The 15,719-nt window shown below is 40.6% G+C and overlaps 1 protein-coding gene across 14 annotated transcripts in view; it reads left to right on the top strand.

Annotated features, from left to right (window-relative positions):
* CACNA1C (calcium voltage-gated channel subunit alpha1 C) overlaps positions 1-15,719 on the top strand; it is a 468,525-nt gene that overhangs the window by 338,206 nt on the left and 114,600 nt on the right. For 10 of the 14 annotated variants that reach the window (XM_080391538.1, XM_080391533.1, XM_080391531.1 and 7 more), the window contains exons 10-11: positions 4,518-4,592; positions 6,524-6,614. In XM_080391538.1, coding sequence (XP_080247664.1) covers positions 4,518-4,592; positions 6,524-6,614 — 166 coding nt within the window. The remainder of the gene's footprint in view (positions 1-4,517; positions 4,593-6,523; positions 6,615-15,719) is intronic. The other 4 variants (XM_080391534.1, XM_080391539.1, XM_080391535.1 and 1 more) reach the window with 1 other exon arrangement.

Genomic DNA, 15,719 nt, shown 5'->3' with positions numbered 1-15,719 from the left:
AAAACACAAATGAGTTCCCCAGTCATATCTAATATATTTTCTTGGCAAAATCAGAACGTCTAAAGAAAACTAATCATTTACCTCTGCACAGTTTACTTACTGCATGCTGTTTGCATTTAAGAACTTTCTGATTGTTCCCCAGACGCTGTATGCATGTAGCAGAATGAAAGCTGTATCTTATTTAAATTAATGAATAAGATGAATGAGTGCAGCACTTCCAACACAGGCAATGAGAGGAGGAAAGCTAAGCAATATTCACATATTAATTAAAATGAGAGCTCTCCACCAAAAAAATATGAGTCGATTGATATTCTGACAGCTGCCGATAGACTCATTCATGAAATGATGGGCATGAGAGGCACCATGAGAAGGAGGGTTTTTACTGGAGACAAAGTCATTCACTTGATGCACATTCTGTTAAAAGAAGCAGCCTGGATATTACAGTTTATTCTTGTTGTGCTTGATGGAAAAAGAAATTTTAAATCCCAGCTGGAGAATTCACGGGACTTCTTTGCTCTTTAGATTTGCTTTATAGTTCTGCAGAGTCCCGCTTGGGAAACATTAGCATCAGTGATAACTGTAGTACTTAGTGCTTATTGTAATGTGTTTCATCTGCAGGTCTCAGAGAGATTTGCAAGGTGAGTGCAGAATTATAGTCCTTTTAGAGAAACTGAACAGATACGTAGAAAGGCTTGGTCATATGGCCAAGGTGACACAATAAGATGAAATAAATGGTGGTGGAGGTCTTCAGGTCCTCCTGAGCTCAAATGCAGTGTGGGCAAAAGGGGTTATTTAGACCCATATTTTGTAAAGTAATTCAATACCAATAGAAATTGGAGTATTAGAAAAAATGGAGTCTAAGTGAGCATATTAGAAAGCACAGTCAAGTGTGTTGTTGCTTTTCTTCATATACAAATGAACATGCTGTTGGATAGTCACACTGTTTCAAGGCAGGTACCTAACCCAGGGGCACAAGGTAAATGCCAGCCTGTCCATACAGTTGAGGGAGGCATCAGTATGGCATTCAGAAAACCTGTGATAGGAATCTATCTGCCTCTGTAGCCTAACTCAAACAGCTAAATCAGAGATGTGAAGTCAGGCAATGTGAATAGCCTCTGGCATATCCAGTTCTAAAACTAGTGCCCAGATCTGCAAAGTCATGTAGTAATGTCTCATTAAAATCTGTGAAAAGTTTATGCTTTGTCTAGGTTTATGGAACTGGGCACCCTTTGCTCAGGCATGATCTTCTCTACATCTTAAATTGTCACAGTATTAAAGTGAGATTCAGCAACAAGTGTGGCAACATTATATAATCCATGGAGATAAATCTGAATATTAGAATTACTTCCACTGCCAAGATGTAAAGCATGTCATAAATGCAAGATGCAACAGTGGTAATGATATTTCTGAACTGGGAGCAAATATTATTCTCCAAGTGTGTAAAGGAAAAATTATCTCAGGGTTACACAGAAGCGTATTTGCTTGTGCCAGCTTTCTGTTTCAGTGGTTGCCTGTCTTTGGCAACCTGCCATCTAATAATTCATTGCATGTCCATGGGGCATTTCATTGGAGGAGAGACATATGTTAGTGCAAGAGTAGATCTGGTATCAATGCTTGATGCCAGTGACATGGAACAGAGGCTCTCAAAGGGTCTTGCACATCTGTCTGTCTAACCAGTCACAGACTGCAGACTCTTTGTCATTATTTCTGTCTGTTGGGTCTCAGAGCTAGAATTAACATAACATGAAACATTTTTCAGATTTATTTTTCAGAAAGCTGCTACATAGCTTTTGTTGCTGTGTTAGCTGCTGCGGGGATGCTATGTAAGTAATGTGAAATTAGAGTTTAGGTAGTCCAGTAGAAAAAGTCTGCATTCAGAGATGAGCCACACTGTGGCAAGATGTAAGTGCAAAGGCTTCAGAAGCAACCGTAGAGTATAAAACGTACTGATCCTTATAGTTTGCCTTCTGTTGAAATCATGAGATACTTGTATGCCTTTAAAAAGTTTGTTTCATTTCCCTTTAAAAAAAATGCTGTGCTACCTAGAGAATATGTAACTAATGGGAGTTTTCATCAACCAGAGTGAATTATGGATGTGATGATAAGTTGGGAAAAAAAAAAAGATCCCCATGCAAGCAAAGCCACTGTGATTTGCCACAGGAACAGGTACACTGGAACAGGTTGCTCAGAGAAGTTGTGGATGCACCAGCATTGGAAGAGTTCAGGGTCAGGTTGGACAGGGCTTTGAACAACCTGATCTAGTGACAGATGTCCCTGCCCATGGCAGTGGATGTGGGCTACATGATCTTTAAAGGTCCTTTCCAACCCAAACCATTCTATGATTCTGTGAAATATATAATGTCTTCTATGGGACCTGTTCCTGTGGTTTTTGTGGTTTATTGGACTGGTTTGGTTGAGGTGAGCTGCCCATTCTCTGTACTCATTGCCCTGTTAGCTGGACTGCTGCTCTTAGTCCAGTCAGGCAAAGGTAAATTCCCTGGTGGAAGTGCCTTCTCACCCCTTTAACAATCCCCTGTCACTTAGGATGGATAGGTGTGGGGACAGAGTTGTTCTCCACTGTCAGGAAGTCACATATATACTACATCGGTATTTCGTCACTGGACCAAATACTTTTAGGGTATTGAGTAGGCAGTTGAATTTTATGCCCGGGTGTCAATCATGGCCTTGTCCATGCTGCAGTTTGGACACTGAAGTGCCTTCAGTGCAAAGTATGTGGTAGACTGAAGATGTACTGGTCTGCTTGAAGCCTGGGAAGAGGGGAGATCTGGTCCCTCTACATCTGGCAGAACCAAGCTCCCTTGGGATCTCTGATCTGCTTGCAGGCAGTGCATCTTTTGAAGTTGACAGGGAACTACTCCTGTAAGAGGGCATGTCACTGAACACACATGGCACAGGATGCAAAGCACCAGGGTTTCCACTGCTAAGTTGCTGTGTGCCCGGATGGGAGGAAATCTGCATTTGCCTCTTTCTTGCCTTTGTCTCAACTCTTGAAATTACATGCAGGAAGTGACCATTGAGATGGCATGGTCTGTATACCGTGGTCCTAAACATAACTCTGGTCTGGACTAGAGCCCACTATTTAGAAAAAACATCTCTTCCAAATTAAAACATTCCTGTGGTGGATTTACCACCAGCATTCTTGGTACGTGGTTCCAGTAATTAATTACCTGGACTGCAAAAAATGCCTGCCTTGTTTCTAGAATGGAGCTGGGGTGTGCGCACAAGGCCTGTGTCTCTGAGAACTGAGTCAGATCATAAAGCTATCTGGGCAGTGTTTGAGCCCTCTTGTATTCATCCCCAGTTTATACACAGCTCTTCTGCAGCACCTTCTGTTTTCAGGATTTGTTAACTGGCATGAATGAACCTCACAGCATCTGCACACATCATTATCCCTATATTGAAGGTGATGTGAGGTGCTAGGTAAAGTGATTGCCCTGCTGAGAGCATACCACAGTGCGGATTACAGTCCTAATCTCCTGTCTGACCTTTCACTTCTAGGCCATCATTCCTCTAATACTTGATACCATTTTAATAGTTTTTATTGTCCTTAAGTTTTCCATCAGTGCAGTGTAATAAATGCCTGTGAGCTAGTGCCAGCAAGCTAGCCTGAACCACAGGAGTCTCTTCAGCATCTGCCACTGTGCCCGCATCCCTTACTTTACTTAAATTTGGCTTTCTGCAGCAGTAAGATTTGGGAAGTGTGAAGTTGTCTATGTGCATGCACCTCTAATCTGTGTGAGCTGAGAAAGTCTGTGCATACTAGGCAGAGGATCAACATTAAGTAATGTCATGAAAAGCCAAGTAGCAGGAGGACACCAGAGGGCAAATGCCAAATGTAAACTCAAATGCAAATTATGAGACATATTCTAGGGGTATCCCAGTTAGGGTAAGGCAGTGTACATCCAAGTGCTTGATGAAGGTTGTTAATCTCTAAAGATGGGGAAAGACAGAGAAATGTGATTACCTCAATAACTCTCCTGTAGCAGCTCTGACAGTTTTGGAAGAGTTTCTAGATCTTAGAGCAGTTTAGGAAGAAAGCCAAGAAACCTCACTGAAAAATAGGCTAGTCCAGATTCTGACCCTAAGCATCAGGGGATAACCTCGGGACACATTGCCATTGCCTTCATCTCATCAATTTCAATAGGTCAGACAGTCAAACAAGAAGAGTTTTGTGATAGACATCACTGGAAAAAGGATTTGACGCATAAACTTAAATCCAGCAAGTTCATGTTTTCAGAAGCCAGACACAAAAAAAGAGTAGAAAGCTCTTTTTAAGAAGAGTTGTCCTCTGATGATCTGTTATGATATTTCATACTTCCGTGTACCTTTGTTTTTCATTTTGTACTTTTAATTCACATGATGAAGTTTTCAGACAGAAGTGGGATGTCATGTGTAAGCTGAGTTCCTTGTTTTTTTCTTTTGCCTGTCACTGGCTGCATGTTCTCTATTGATGTCTTGTTCCTGGTACTTGACACTGACCATCTTGTCTGTGAAAGGAAGCACTCCAGCTGGCTTGCCTGATAAGAAGAAAGGAAAGTTTGCTTGGTTTAGTCACTCCACAGAAACCCATGGTAATGTTCCGCTGCACTCTGTGTCCACACTGCGTATATCTGTGTGTGTGTGCGTCTATATATCTCTAAACAGACTGACATATAATATAGCTTTATATACTTCTGCATGTGTGTGCCTTGCTTTTTCTATTGCTTGTGCAGTGTCTTCTTCATGCATTCAAGATAATAAGCCGCTCTGCAAATCAGTCTCTTGCTAATGTCTTCAAAATCGTTTTCCATTTGCAAATAAGCTCAAATATGTCTTGAAAGTGCTTTACCTCATCTTCAAAGATGACTTGCGAAATAGTAACGGTTTGGTTTTTTTCTTGTAGGGCTTAGTCTGGACCAAAAATTTTAATTATGAATGTTGTTTTTTCTTACAGTTTGCTTAACTGTTTCACGTACATCAAAATATGAATTCAGTTGATTCCTTAAATTGTCTTTCCAAATATACTAGATTAATAAAACATCTAGTCTTTATAAAGGAACAGGCACCACTAGAGTAAATATTTCATAGTTATATCAAGAGTGCTGGACAGTTCATTATTTCATATGGTCCAAAGAACACAGGACAAGAACTTTAGATTTCCTAAGACATGTGTTATAGGCATGTGAATTTTTGGGATGGGATGTTCATTTTGACGGACATTTCTGCCATGTTTTCAAAGCAGGAACCCTGGACCTCATTGGAAGAACCTTCTGATATCTTTCTAGCCTCTAGACCTGGTCCCATGGCACATTAAACATCTGCCCAATTGAAAGGCAGAACTTACTTATTCTACATTGCCTCCTTTTGTGTTAAGGACCTACAAATAGATGTGTTCTGAGTATTGAGTAACGTATACTTACAGGCTATTAGAAGGCTCTCCAACAGCTAATAGTGCATGTTTTCAAGTCTCATCTAAGATATATATCCAACTGCTAATACAGGTCATGTTCTGAAGTTCTACCAGGCATCTGAGAGATCTATTTATCTCCTGCATTGTTCAGTTTTAAGTATCATTTTTTCATTTGTTTTGTGTATTTGAAAAGGGGGGAGAAGGGAAGAGGACACATATGGGATCCTATCAGTTGTCCTAACCTATGTTGAATGAATTATTAGAGCTCATACAGGAGCTGGAAGCAACTGGTGGAATGGATATGGTGACTATTATTTTTTTTTATGATCTGTAGAAGCAAATAAAATACTGAGGTTCGTTAACAGATGTGACAGGTCCTCACATCCAGGTGATATAGGTTCACATCTAAGGTTGCTTTCATTTTATGTTTATTCCATGATACTTTTGTAAAAGCCTAGGAGATACTGTCCAGTTCTTAGCTGGTGAGTGTCAACATTAAATCTCCACCATAGTCCATATTCATTCGATGCTTTGTGGGTTATATCCGAATGTCAGAGATTCAGAATTCTGCTCTTATCCCTATAGGTCTGGTTTATAGGGTTAGTATATGGCAGATGAGCCATCAGTATTATTTATGTAGTACTTGCTATCAGGGTAACAGAAGCCATTTCTCTGAATATGTGTCAATCTGGTACTTTGTATTCTAATCATTGTACAAAAGATTGGGGAGGGCACTGAGGATGTTGGGCTGGTGCAAATAAAAGGGCATTTTTAAAAAGTGTTCTATTGAATCTTGTTGGCTTTGCCAGGTTCTCTAAATTTCAATGCTACTCATTCATAAAATTTCCAGAAACTGACTCTTGAAAGAAAGAGACCAGCTGCTTCTTCCCTTTTCTTTAGCATTTGAGTAACCTGTGTATGTTCCTGAAGTCTACCTGCCCAACCTGGCCTGTGCAGGGAGGCACTAGACTTGCTCAGCAAATTGCTTAATCCTTAGGAACTGCAGCTGAAGGTCTTTTCATTAAGCCAGTACCTTCACTTATGTGATTCTTTAACAGATGTGCCAGGTTCTAATGGCCAACCCTCTCTTTTTCTTCCCTTTGACTCTTACAGTGAGCATGCCCACCAGTGAGACCGAGTCCGTGAACACAGACAACGTCCCTGGAGCAGATATTGAAGGCGAAAACTGCGGTGCTAGGCTAGCGTGAGTACATATACACAGATATATGAATGTAAGGGTTGGGTTTAGCTTGGTGGGTTAAAGCCAGGGCAAATGTCAGGCTTTTTAAGGGGAAGAAAACCCCACAGTGTGTGAAAGGAGAGGGTGCAGAAGATCTATTGATCCCAGTTCTTATCTTAATTGCAATGTAAACTCACTCTGGACATTAGTGGAGAGGCTCTGGGTTTATATAGATGTAAATAAAGCACAGAATGCCCTGGATAAGCAGATCTGGTTTTGCATAATAGTTAAAAGAACTGATGGATAACAGTGTTCTTATTTTAAAATTCATCTTTGGAGGCAGATAATCAAATCCAGTATATGTAAACCAAAGAGTGGAAATTTCCGGTCTGTTTTAATTTCTCTAATGATTCTTGTACACTTTACACTGCCTTGTAATAGAAATACATGGATGATAACTCCCATCCTGTGGCCTGAATTACACCCTTCAAATGCTGAACACAATACTGTAGCGACAAAGAAACATATAAGTTAGGAGGCAGTAATACTACTTTGAAATTGCACTGTTGTAGTTAATAGATATGCTCAAGAATGTGTGAGAGAGAACTTATGGAATACCATATTATATGGTATATTTTTTATTATCACAGAAAGCCAGAATAGGCAAGAGGAGTCCTTGCTTGCCTTTTGCATGATTTAAACACAAGTGGACTTTATGCTGTGGGAGAATATGTTAGTCCCTCCAAATTTCCTTGAAAAATCAGCTAAGCATATCAGTGCTATAGCTCATACCATGCTGGAGTATTTTGAGGCTCTGTCCTGTCCTTGGGCATACCTCAAGCCCTTCAGTGTTAGTCGAATGCTTATCACAAGTGCGTAAGAAATGCCCTGTTTTATCAGACCTGTGTTCGTGCTGGCTCCGTGTCCATGTCCTGACAGTGACAGAAGGGCAAGTGCGCAAGTCTGGCCGTTTCCTACTTTCCAGTCCCCTTTTGCTGCTCCCAAATTCGTGATTATTGGATTAGAGATATTAAAGGGCACAGCACACTTCTACTTTTTGCCTTTACTGGCAATTTATGGACTTGTCATCCATGGATTTATCTGAGCCCACTAAGGCTGTTGGCTCTCACAGTCTCCTGTGGCAGCAAGCATCGGAAGTTCACTACCTGCTATGGAGACAAGTACTTCCTTCTATCTGTTTTAAGCTGATCTACTACTACTTTCAGTCAACGTGCTCTTCTTCTAGTACTGTGAGATCTGGTGATCAACAATTCCACATTCAGTTTATCTATCAATTCCATGACTTTGTAAACCTTCATTTTATCTCACGCACACCCCCTCGGTCCTATTCTCTACAAACTGAAGAGGAGGAGATCTTATCCATATTATAAGATGGCTGGAGAAAGACTTTTTACAAGGACATGTACACTTTTTACATAGGACAAGGGGGAATGGCTTTAAACTGAAAGTAGCTTAGATATAAGGAGGACATTTTTTACTGTGAGGGTGGTGAGGCACTGGAACAGGTTGCCCAGAGAAGCTGTGGATGCCACATCCCTGGAAGTGCTCAAGGCCAGGTTGGATGGGGCTCTGAGCAACCTGCTCTAGTGGAAGGTGTCCCTGCCATGGCGGGGGGCGGGGGGGTTGAACTAGGTGATCTTTAAGGTCCCTTCCAAACCAAGCTATTCAATGATTTTACAATTGTGTAATATCTGGAATATGTTGTAAATTCAATCTGCTTTCCTGTGTCAGTCAGCAACTTACAAACCTTAGAAGAAATTATTTGTGATAGCTTTACTTCTCCTGCCTGCTGTTGCCTAACTGCTGAATCTTTTAGTTTAGATTATGAACTCTTTTCTGAAGGAACCAGGCTAGATCTATTCACAGTTCTGAGGCAGTTGTAGCCCTTCCTTTAGCACCCCACCAAGTTGCTTGTGCTTTTATCGCATTACAGAAAGCAGCAGCTGGATATGTGACCACTTCTTCCAGCTGGATCCAATTTGGAGAACTATCTTTGTTCTGCAGTTATGGTTCCCAACACAATGAGTCCCCTGGTGCTACACAGTGCCAACAACAATGGCAACTGTTACTATAAAGTTGCATATATTTTTAATATTACTGTTTGTATTCATTTATTGTCCTTGATCCCAAAGGATCCCAAAACACTTAAGGGATTGTTTTCACGGCATTCGAGTTCAGCCATCTTCAGGGTAAAATGTGACAGGTGTTTAAAAACAAGTGGCACAAGTGTATAAGGAGATGTATGAGGATGGCTTATTTTGCACTGAAGCTGCATGGGGAATTTTGGCAAGCTGAACATAATCATCTTAGCTGGAATGTAGCCAGGAGAGCTGAAGTTAAACCCAACTCTAAACATAATCATGACTTAGAATGGAGTTTACTTCAAATAGCTCAACATGTGCTCACAGGAGAATGGCAGTAGTATGGTCTAGCTCTGCAATCATTATGCTCCTGACATTAGGAGAAGGGATGGCTATGTCCAACATCTTTGAGGGAATAAGACATAGGAAAATGATGGGGAAACAGGGCTTAATTTCTTCTTCCCATGTTGTAAATGTTAAAATAGGGCCGTAAGTTTCACTGGAGCAGGACCTGTAAGATTCAGGGAGATAAACAGTCTCCTTGCCACTTTCCACTTCATTTGAAAATGGGTGATGTATAGTAGAGGGACTGAAGTCTGTTATTGAGAAGGGTTTTTTACCCCTTACCCAAGGACAGTTAAAATCCTCAAGGCCTCACTCAGATTGCTTTTCATCTCTAAGAGATGGATAAGCTCTTTCATCCAGGAAAATTAATGGCTGTATCATTGTATTTGAAATACTGGAGTGAGATACAAATTTTGCTAATGCTTCCTGCTTTTGTAAAATGTTTGTTTCAAACTTGTTTTTTTCTGAAGATTCCTTAGTTATGGGTAAATTCAGGTCTGCCTTTGATTCTGAGGCTTGGAATCCTTTCTGGTTTGTTTTCTTACCTGCATCACACATTCAGAGAGAAAACAGCTTTTCTGGTTTCAAGAAGTATTAAGTCCTTCTCTTTCTGAGCCCTCATTTAAACCCCCCATAGGCCAATATTCCTGCTGGCACATAAAAAATGTAAGCAAGAATTTATTTGAATTAGTATCTTATTTTATTGAAACCTGACTAAGATAATCAGAATTTGGCCCAGTGTTCCAGAATAGAAGTAATTCATGTGTGAAGTCAGTTGAGCTTTTCAAGTTCCTCATCTAGTATTAGTGATTTTGAGTAAACATTAATAACTATACTCATGCCATCCTGATTTACTGTAGTTGAAGATTAGGCCCAGACTTTTGAGCAGTCACCTGCCCTCTGGATTTTGGTTTTACAGTTGGAATGGCTAGAAAGGTTTTTTGCTCAGTTGTTGAGTTTCATCTATTGAAGATGAGTCTTCATTTTTACCAGCCTGCTAAAATCACCTGGTAGCCATGCGTCCACATTGCCTTGCTATAAACGCTTTTTTTCCCAGAGGGCAGAGACTGCACTGAGCAAACTGCAACCAGACATGACTGAAGCAACAGGGAGATATCAAGTTAATGGTAATATATTTATTTATTTAGTGGCATCAGGCAGCTAGGGCATTTAGCCACCCCAGCACCACCACCATGGTTAAATACTGAGCTTGCCATCAGAATGCACTCATGATAAAAGGAAAAAAGTACCCAGGAGACTGAAATAAAAAGTATTTTTATTGAAGATAACTTAGAATTACTGGCTGTTCTTTCTGTTCTTATAAAAAACTGTAGAGCTTTGAAAGGCTGGGTCTGTGAATGACAGAAAGATCTGCTTGAGAAACCAGGCTCAAGCATGCCTTTTGGAAAAGAAGATCTTCCCTGACAGCCTTTCTCAGCTCCACAGAGACATATGCTATGTGAGATGAGGAGAGTACCTCTTGAACACAAGCTATCTCCTAGTGATGAATTGTCTCAGAGAAGCTTTTATTTCTATAGTATACATACTATAGAAACTGCCTTCATCAGCTGTGCTGTCTGGAGAAATGCCAGTCTTCAAACCAGCAGAGGGAGTTTCAGGAGGAATCTAACATCTAATCTCTCTTCACTTATTGTGTAAATCCGGTTTCTTAGAACTAAAACAACAACAACAACAACAAAAACCTGATTCATATTCATTCCTTGTGTAATTCTACTGCTATCAGGAGAGCTGTGGCAGGGAGTAGTTCCCTTCCTAAAATGGGTGTTAGCTTTAGCAGGCATCTGAATTTGAAAAAGGATTTTTGTAGGGTTCCAGGACACTGAAAAGCATCCCACAGGTTCCGCAGTATATCACCCCTGTCACGGTATTGCCTTGTACGGCACTGACATCTGCCCTGCAGTAGAAACACAACAGCTTGTATCCTCAAGGACAACATTTGGAAGTGGAACTAATCTTACTTCTGATGTGTCACAGTTTTAATAACCTGTTGCTTCTGGGTACAAATAAGTGCGTTTCCTTTGCAGCAAGCATCAGTGGGATAAACCCAGAACTAGGAGCAATGGGGTTTTATTTACAGGATAGCCTTATACCCAGGACTTCCCAATTGCGAGTAGTTTCCCTGAGCCTCTGTGGTTACTGCTGTGCAGGACTTAGATTCTGAGGACAGGCAATTGCTCATAATCAGCAGTAATATGTTCTGTATGGGATGTCAGCATATATAATCTTCCAATACAACCAGAATGTTAATTTTCTAATACAACCATACAGATCTGGAGTGCCACAATAGAGCTTGCTTTGATACATATGTATTAGCTACAAAAAAAATAGACCTTTGTGGAAGCTAATGTTCCATAGAGCCTCATTAGAAAAGTGAAGCCCTTGAGCTCAAAGGGAAAGAGAGCTTAAAATTATCTGCTTTTGTTGAAACAATAAGCCACTTGGCATTTTCACCTTGGCCAGGATTTCCATACATTTGGGGGACAGTTCAATTGCTTTTCCACCAAAGAGGGTTAAAACAATAAAACAGGACAAACCAAAATGAACAACCTACACTGGCTTTCCAACTGAAAACAGTGTGTGTGTCCTGAAAACTATGAACAATGGAAGCTTTCCCTGGCAGCGGAACCATCAATGATTTTCCCTTGGTGCTTTTCTGGCTGGGAAAATAATTCCTATGCAGTTCTTGCAATAATCAGCATAGAGGCCAGTGGTAAAGGCAAAAGAGTCAGTTTGCTTGCAGGTTTGCTGTAGTTGCTGCTGGTTTGCACCTAATGAGAAGATAGCTTCCTTCTGTGAGGACCAAAGTCCCCATCACATCAGGAGCAGTGGTAAGAAAAATCTGCCAAAAGCTCTGAAATTGCTGCTGACTTCAGCAGGAAAATACGCAGGATCAACCCTTACTTGTCGGCCTCAGCTGCTGCTCTCCAATTTATTATGAGCAAGGTGCTTTTGATATTCACAGTCAGCTCTATATGTGTCTAAAGGACAACAGCATGCCCTTGTGGAGGAGGAATTATCTTCTTTCTTCCGATTTTGTGACAGGCCTTGCCTATGACTTGCCACAGAGAGCACAAGATTATTCACTAAATGCTGAAGTGCTGGCCTATTTTCCCAACCTGTAAGAAAGCCTGTTGAATATCAAACCAGATCAATTTTAAGCTAGACAGATCCAGTTTTCTTAAGGATGTTCTGTAGGTTTTTACTGCTGCTGGCCAACAACCGCCTCTCTCTTAAACCCAGCATCAATTCCGTGAGGTCGACAGGCTCTCCAGTGCTTCTGCAAGAAGGGCAAGAATGTAAAAAAAGAGAAGAGGCACCACGGTGTGGACTCCACTGAAATTCAGTGATTGCCTCAGCAGGAGGATCGCAGTCCACATCAGAACACAAGTTCTTCAGGGCACATCATCTGTTCTGTTTTGCTGGAAGCTTTTAATTAATGGTTAGAAATGAGAAATGGTCATTGCATGTCCCTGTACATTTTCACAGTATTAACTGCATTGTGCAGAGGATAGCAGGCAGAAGAACGGAGTCCCATTGCTTTGGTGTGAATCACAGAGGCATAGCTGAGGGTAGAATTAACCCTAACACTTCATTAAGCTTAGAGATTATCAGGTATGTAGCATGCATAGCTCAGAATGTCATGTCACTGTATGCTCTTGTCCCAGTAATACCTGGGAAAAGGACCCTAAGGTGTGCATCTTCTCTTCAGGATGTCAGCATCCTAACTAGAAGCAATGAAATGGCAACAGGGATAGAGGGGAAAATGTTGTGCCACTTGACCAGTAACTGCATGAATGCAGTATGTTGCACCAAAACAGAATCAATATCACACCTGTATGCTGTTCTCACAATTCTAAATCTGTAAAATATGCACACGGCAGCTCTTTGGATGTTCCTCAAAGTTGTGTATAACCTAGAAGCACAGTAAGTCAATTTCTGCATTACTGCTTTTCTGAGAGCTTTTACTAGTATCCAAGGGCTTTGTAAGTTATCACAAGGATAGTTGCCTATAGGTGGGATCATATACCGTAAAAGTAGCTGTGACCAGCATGCAAGATAATTTCACGGTTATGTTTAGTAATTTCTATACCCAGAAAACAACTGTAACATGGCCTTTGTGTCGTGCTTGGAGACTGACAAGTTTTCTCCAGAGTTGTTTGTTCAGTGTACAATTACACAAAGTCCTCAATCCCTGTTATACAAGAGTGTTATACATCCTTCAGAAGTGTATAGTTTCTCTTCTCTGGTGCCCACCATGATAAACAAAGACTTTATTTCCCAGAATGTGGCGTATCTCACTGCATTTGAATTGTGCCAATTATTCTGAGTTTATGTTGATAAAATCTTTAAACTTCACTGTCTTACCTGTATGTGGTACATAACTATGTAAGGTTAGAAGAGTTTTAGAGTAATTGAAAGATAGCTAGTCCAGCAGCAGAGGTCTGATTTTTGTGTTTGTCTTTCTAAAAGTTCATTTGAGTTACATGGTTCCTATGATAAAAACACTCAGTAGTGAGCTGAAATGTTTGGATAGGCTCCTATACCATGATTTTAAACAATAGTTTCTAAAGACATTCCAGACCTGGACACAAATGTGGACGCTATTTTTCCTCCAATGGCATAAAGTTCCCAGGGTACCAGGTGTGCAAAAGATCCATGCTTAAACTCAGCAGAGAATCTGGTCCACTCTGAACTCCTGGCAAGCACCAGTTTGGAGAGTGACAAAGAAGCTATGGCAAGGCCCCTAATCCAGGCTATTTGACAGCCCTTAGTGATGACATAAAAGATTTTTTTTATATGATATAGTTAACCCTGGTTCTGAAAGACAAAAGATAATTGATCATAAGGGTCATTGAAAAATGTGTTTCAGGTTCAGGCATAATGTTTCCAGAATCAGTTATTGTGCAGTTTGTGTTTCCAAAATTCCATTTCACTCTTGGATTCTGCTCTAAATATAAAGCTCTTCCTCATTCCTTGTCCTGTTCTATATATATAGCACACCCACATGTGATAAAGCCTTCTGCCATAGCAGTAAGGCAAGGTGTGGGGTGGGGGGAGGCTGTAGCTAACCTGTGGGAGCACTGAATGCACTTGGCTGCTGCTCATAATGCTCCAAAGATATAATTATCATATGCATGATGAGTACTACACCTGCTGCATCTCTTTTGCTTAAATAAATAAAAGATTCCTTAAATGCCACAGAGCTCCCTTACTGGGAAGCCATTAGCCGAAGAGGTCACCAGAGGACATCACATTCCCTGTCCTTCACCTTCCATCAGGCAGGTTCCCCATGACATGTCTTTTGGTCTCTTCCCTCCCACCGCCAGCCTCTTCCTGTGAAAGTCCTTGCCATCTCCTTTTCAGTGCCCAGCTTTCTCCTTCACTGTGATTTTTTCTTCTTTTTCTTTCCCCTGTCTTTGAGCCTTCTTTCCTGTTGCCTGTAAATCTGATCCATCACGGTTTGTAGGTAGCACTGATAAAGCAAGAGTTCTCAGTGAGGAGTTGGGATAGCTTTAACATTAAGGATGTGCTTTGTAGGTACTTCACTCATCACCCTTGTTAAAGCTTACTTTGTCTCTGCAGAATAATTTAGCATGTTCTTTTCAGCCAGTGCCAACAGTGCCAGCTCTTTACCAACAGAGTTCTTGCATGTGTCTTTAACCCCACTGCTGCCTAGTATGTGGCCTACACAAGCTGCCTGTGACACAGCAGGAATGATATATTAGTGCAAAGGCTTTTTTTTTTTTTTTTTTTGGCTTGAACCATCTGCTGGTGAAATGTTTCTTTCATTAAAATCTCTTCCACATAAGGAAACTGACCCATCGCTGATTACTTGTCAGTGACTGATGTCCTCAAATGGGGACATGACCATTTTTAAGACTGCTACAGAAAGTGGTGTTAGATGCTTTTGAGAATTGTTTTGTCCCCTACTAACAGTGAATCCATTTTTAAGCCAGCACAGTAAGACCTTTGCTGACTGTTGTCAACAATGGATCACTATTGTATCATGGAGGGAACCTTAAGAAATGCTTCAACCCAGCAGGAGTATCTTCTTCGTAGTCACTCCCCAGATTCTCATTTCTTCTGTTATTGGTAGTGAACTTTGCCACTTCCTAAATCACATCTGACTGATGTCATTGCATCCACATACGTTTATTTCTCTCTGTGCACCATTATGTATGTACCAAAAGACAGCCAAAGAATTCACGGGCCTTGTAAGATGATGTGTCAAGCAGAGCAAGGTAGTGGTTAGAGATTTGAGGTCTATCTCTAGCTTTCCCTGTGACTTCTCAGAAAAAGCTAATGAGCTTATTTAGATGAATAAATCCAAGTGTGTGGAATTAGGTATTTAAACACATATATAGTGGGAACATGGCCAAATTTTCAGGAATACTTAATTCCCAAAATTTCATTGATAGCAACAGAAACTGTCATTGCTCAGACCCTTTTGAATTCAAACCAATTTGCATAGTTAACAAAGACAAGTGTTAGTTTCCAAGTTTGAAAATATCTACCATGAACTGTTTTTCCTTCAAATGCTGGAAAAAAAAGAAAGCATTATTTTCCCCATGGTTTCATAATGTGCTTATATATGTGACAGGTGATGTGTGAAAGCAACAAGTCTGTCTGTATAAAGTCATACATATTTTAATATAAGAAA

This window comes from Falco punctatus (assembly GCF_963210335.1).
Source record: "Falco punctatus genome assembly, chromosome: 6".
Taxonomy (NCBI): domain Eukaryota; kingdom Metazoa; phylum Chordata; class Aves; order Falconiformes; family Falconidae; genus Falco; species Falco punctatus.
This window is presented reverse-complemented; position numbering and strand designations above follow the sequence as displayed.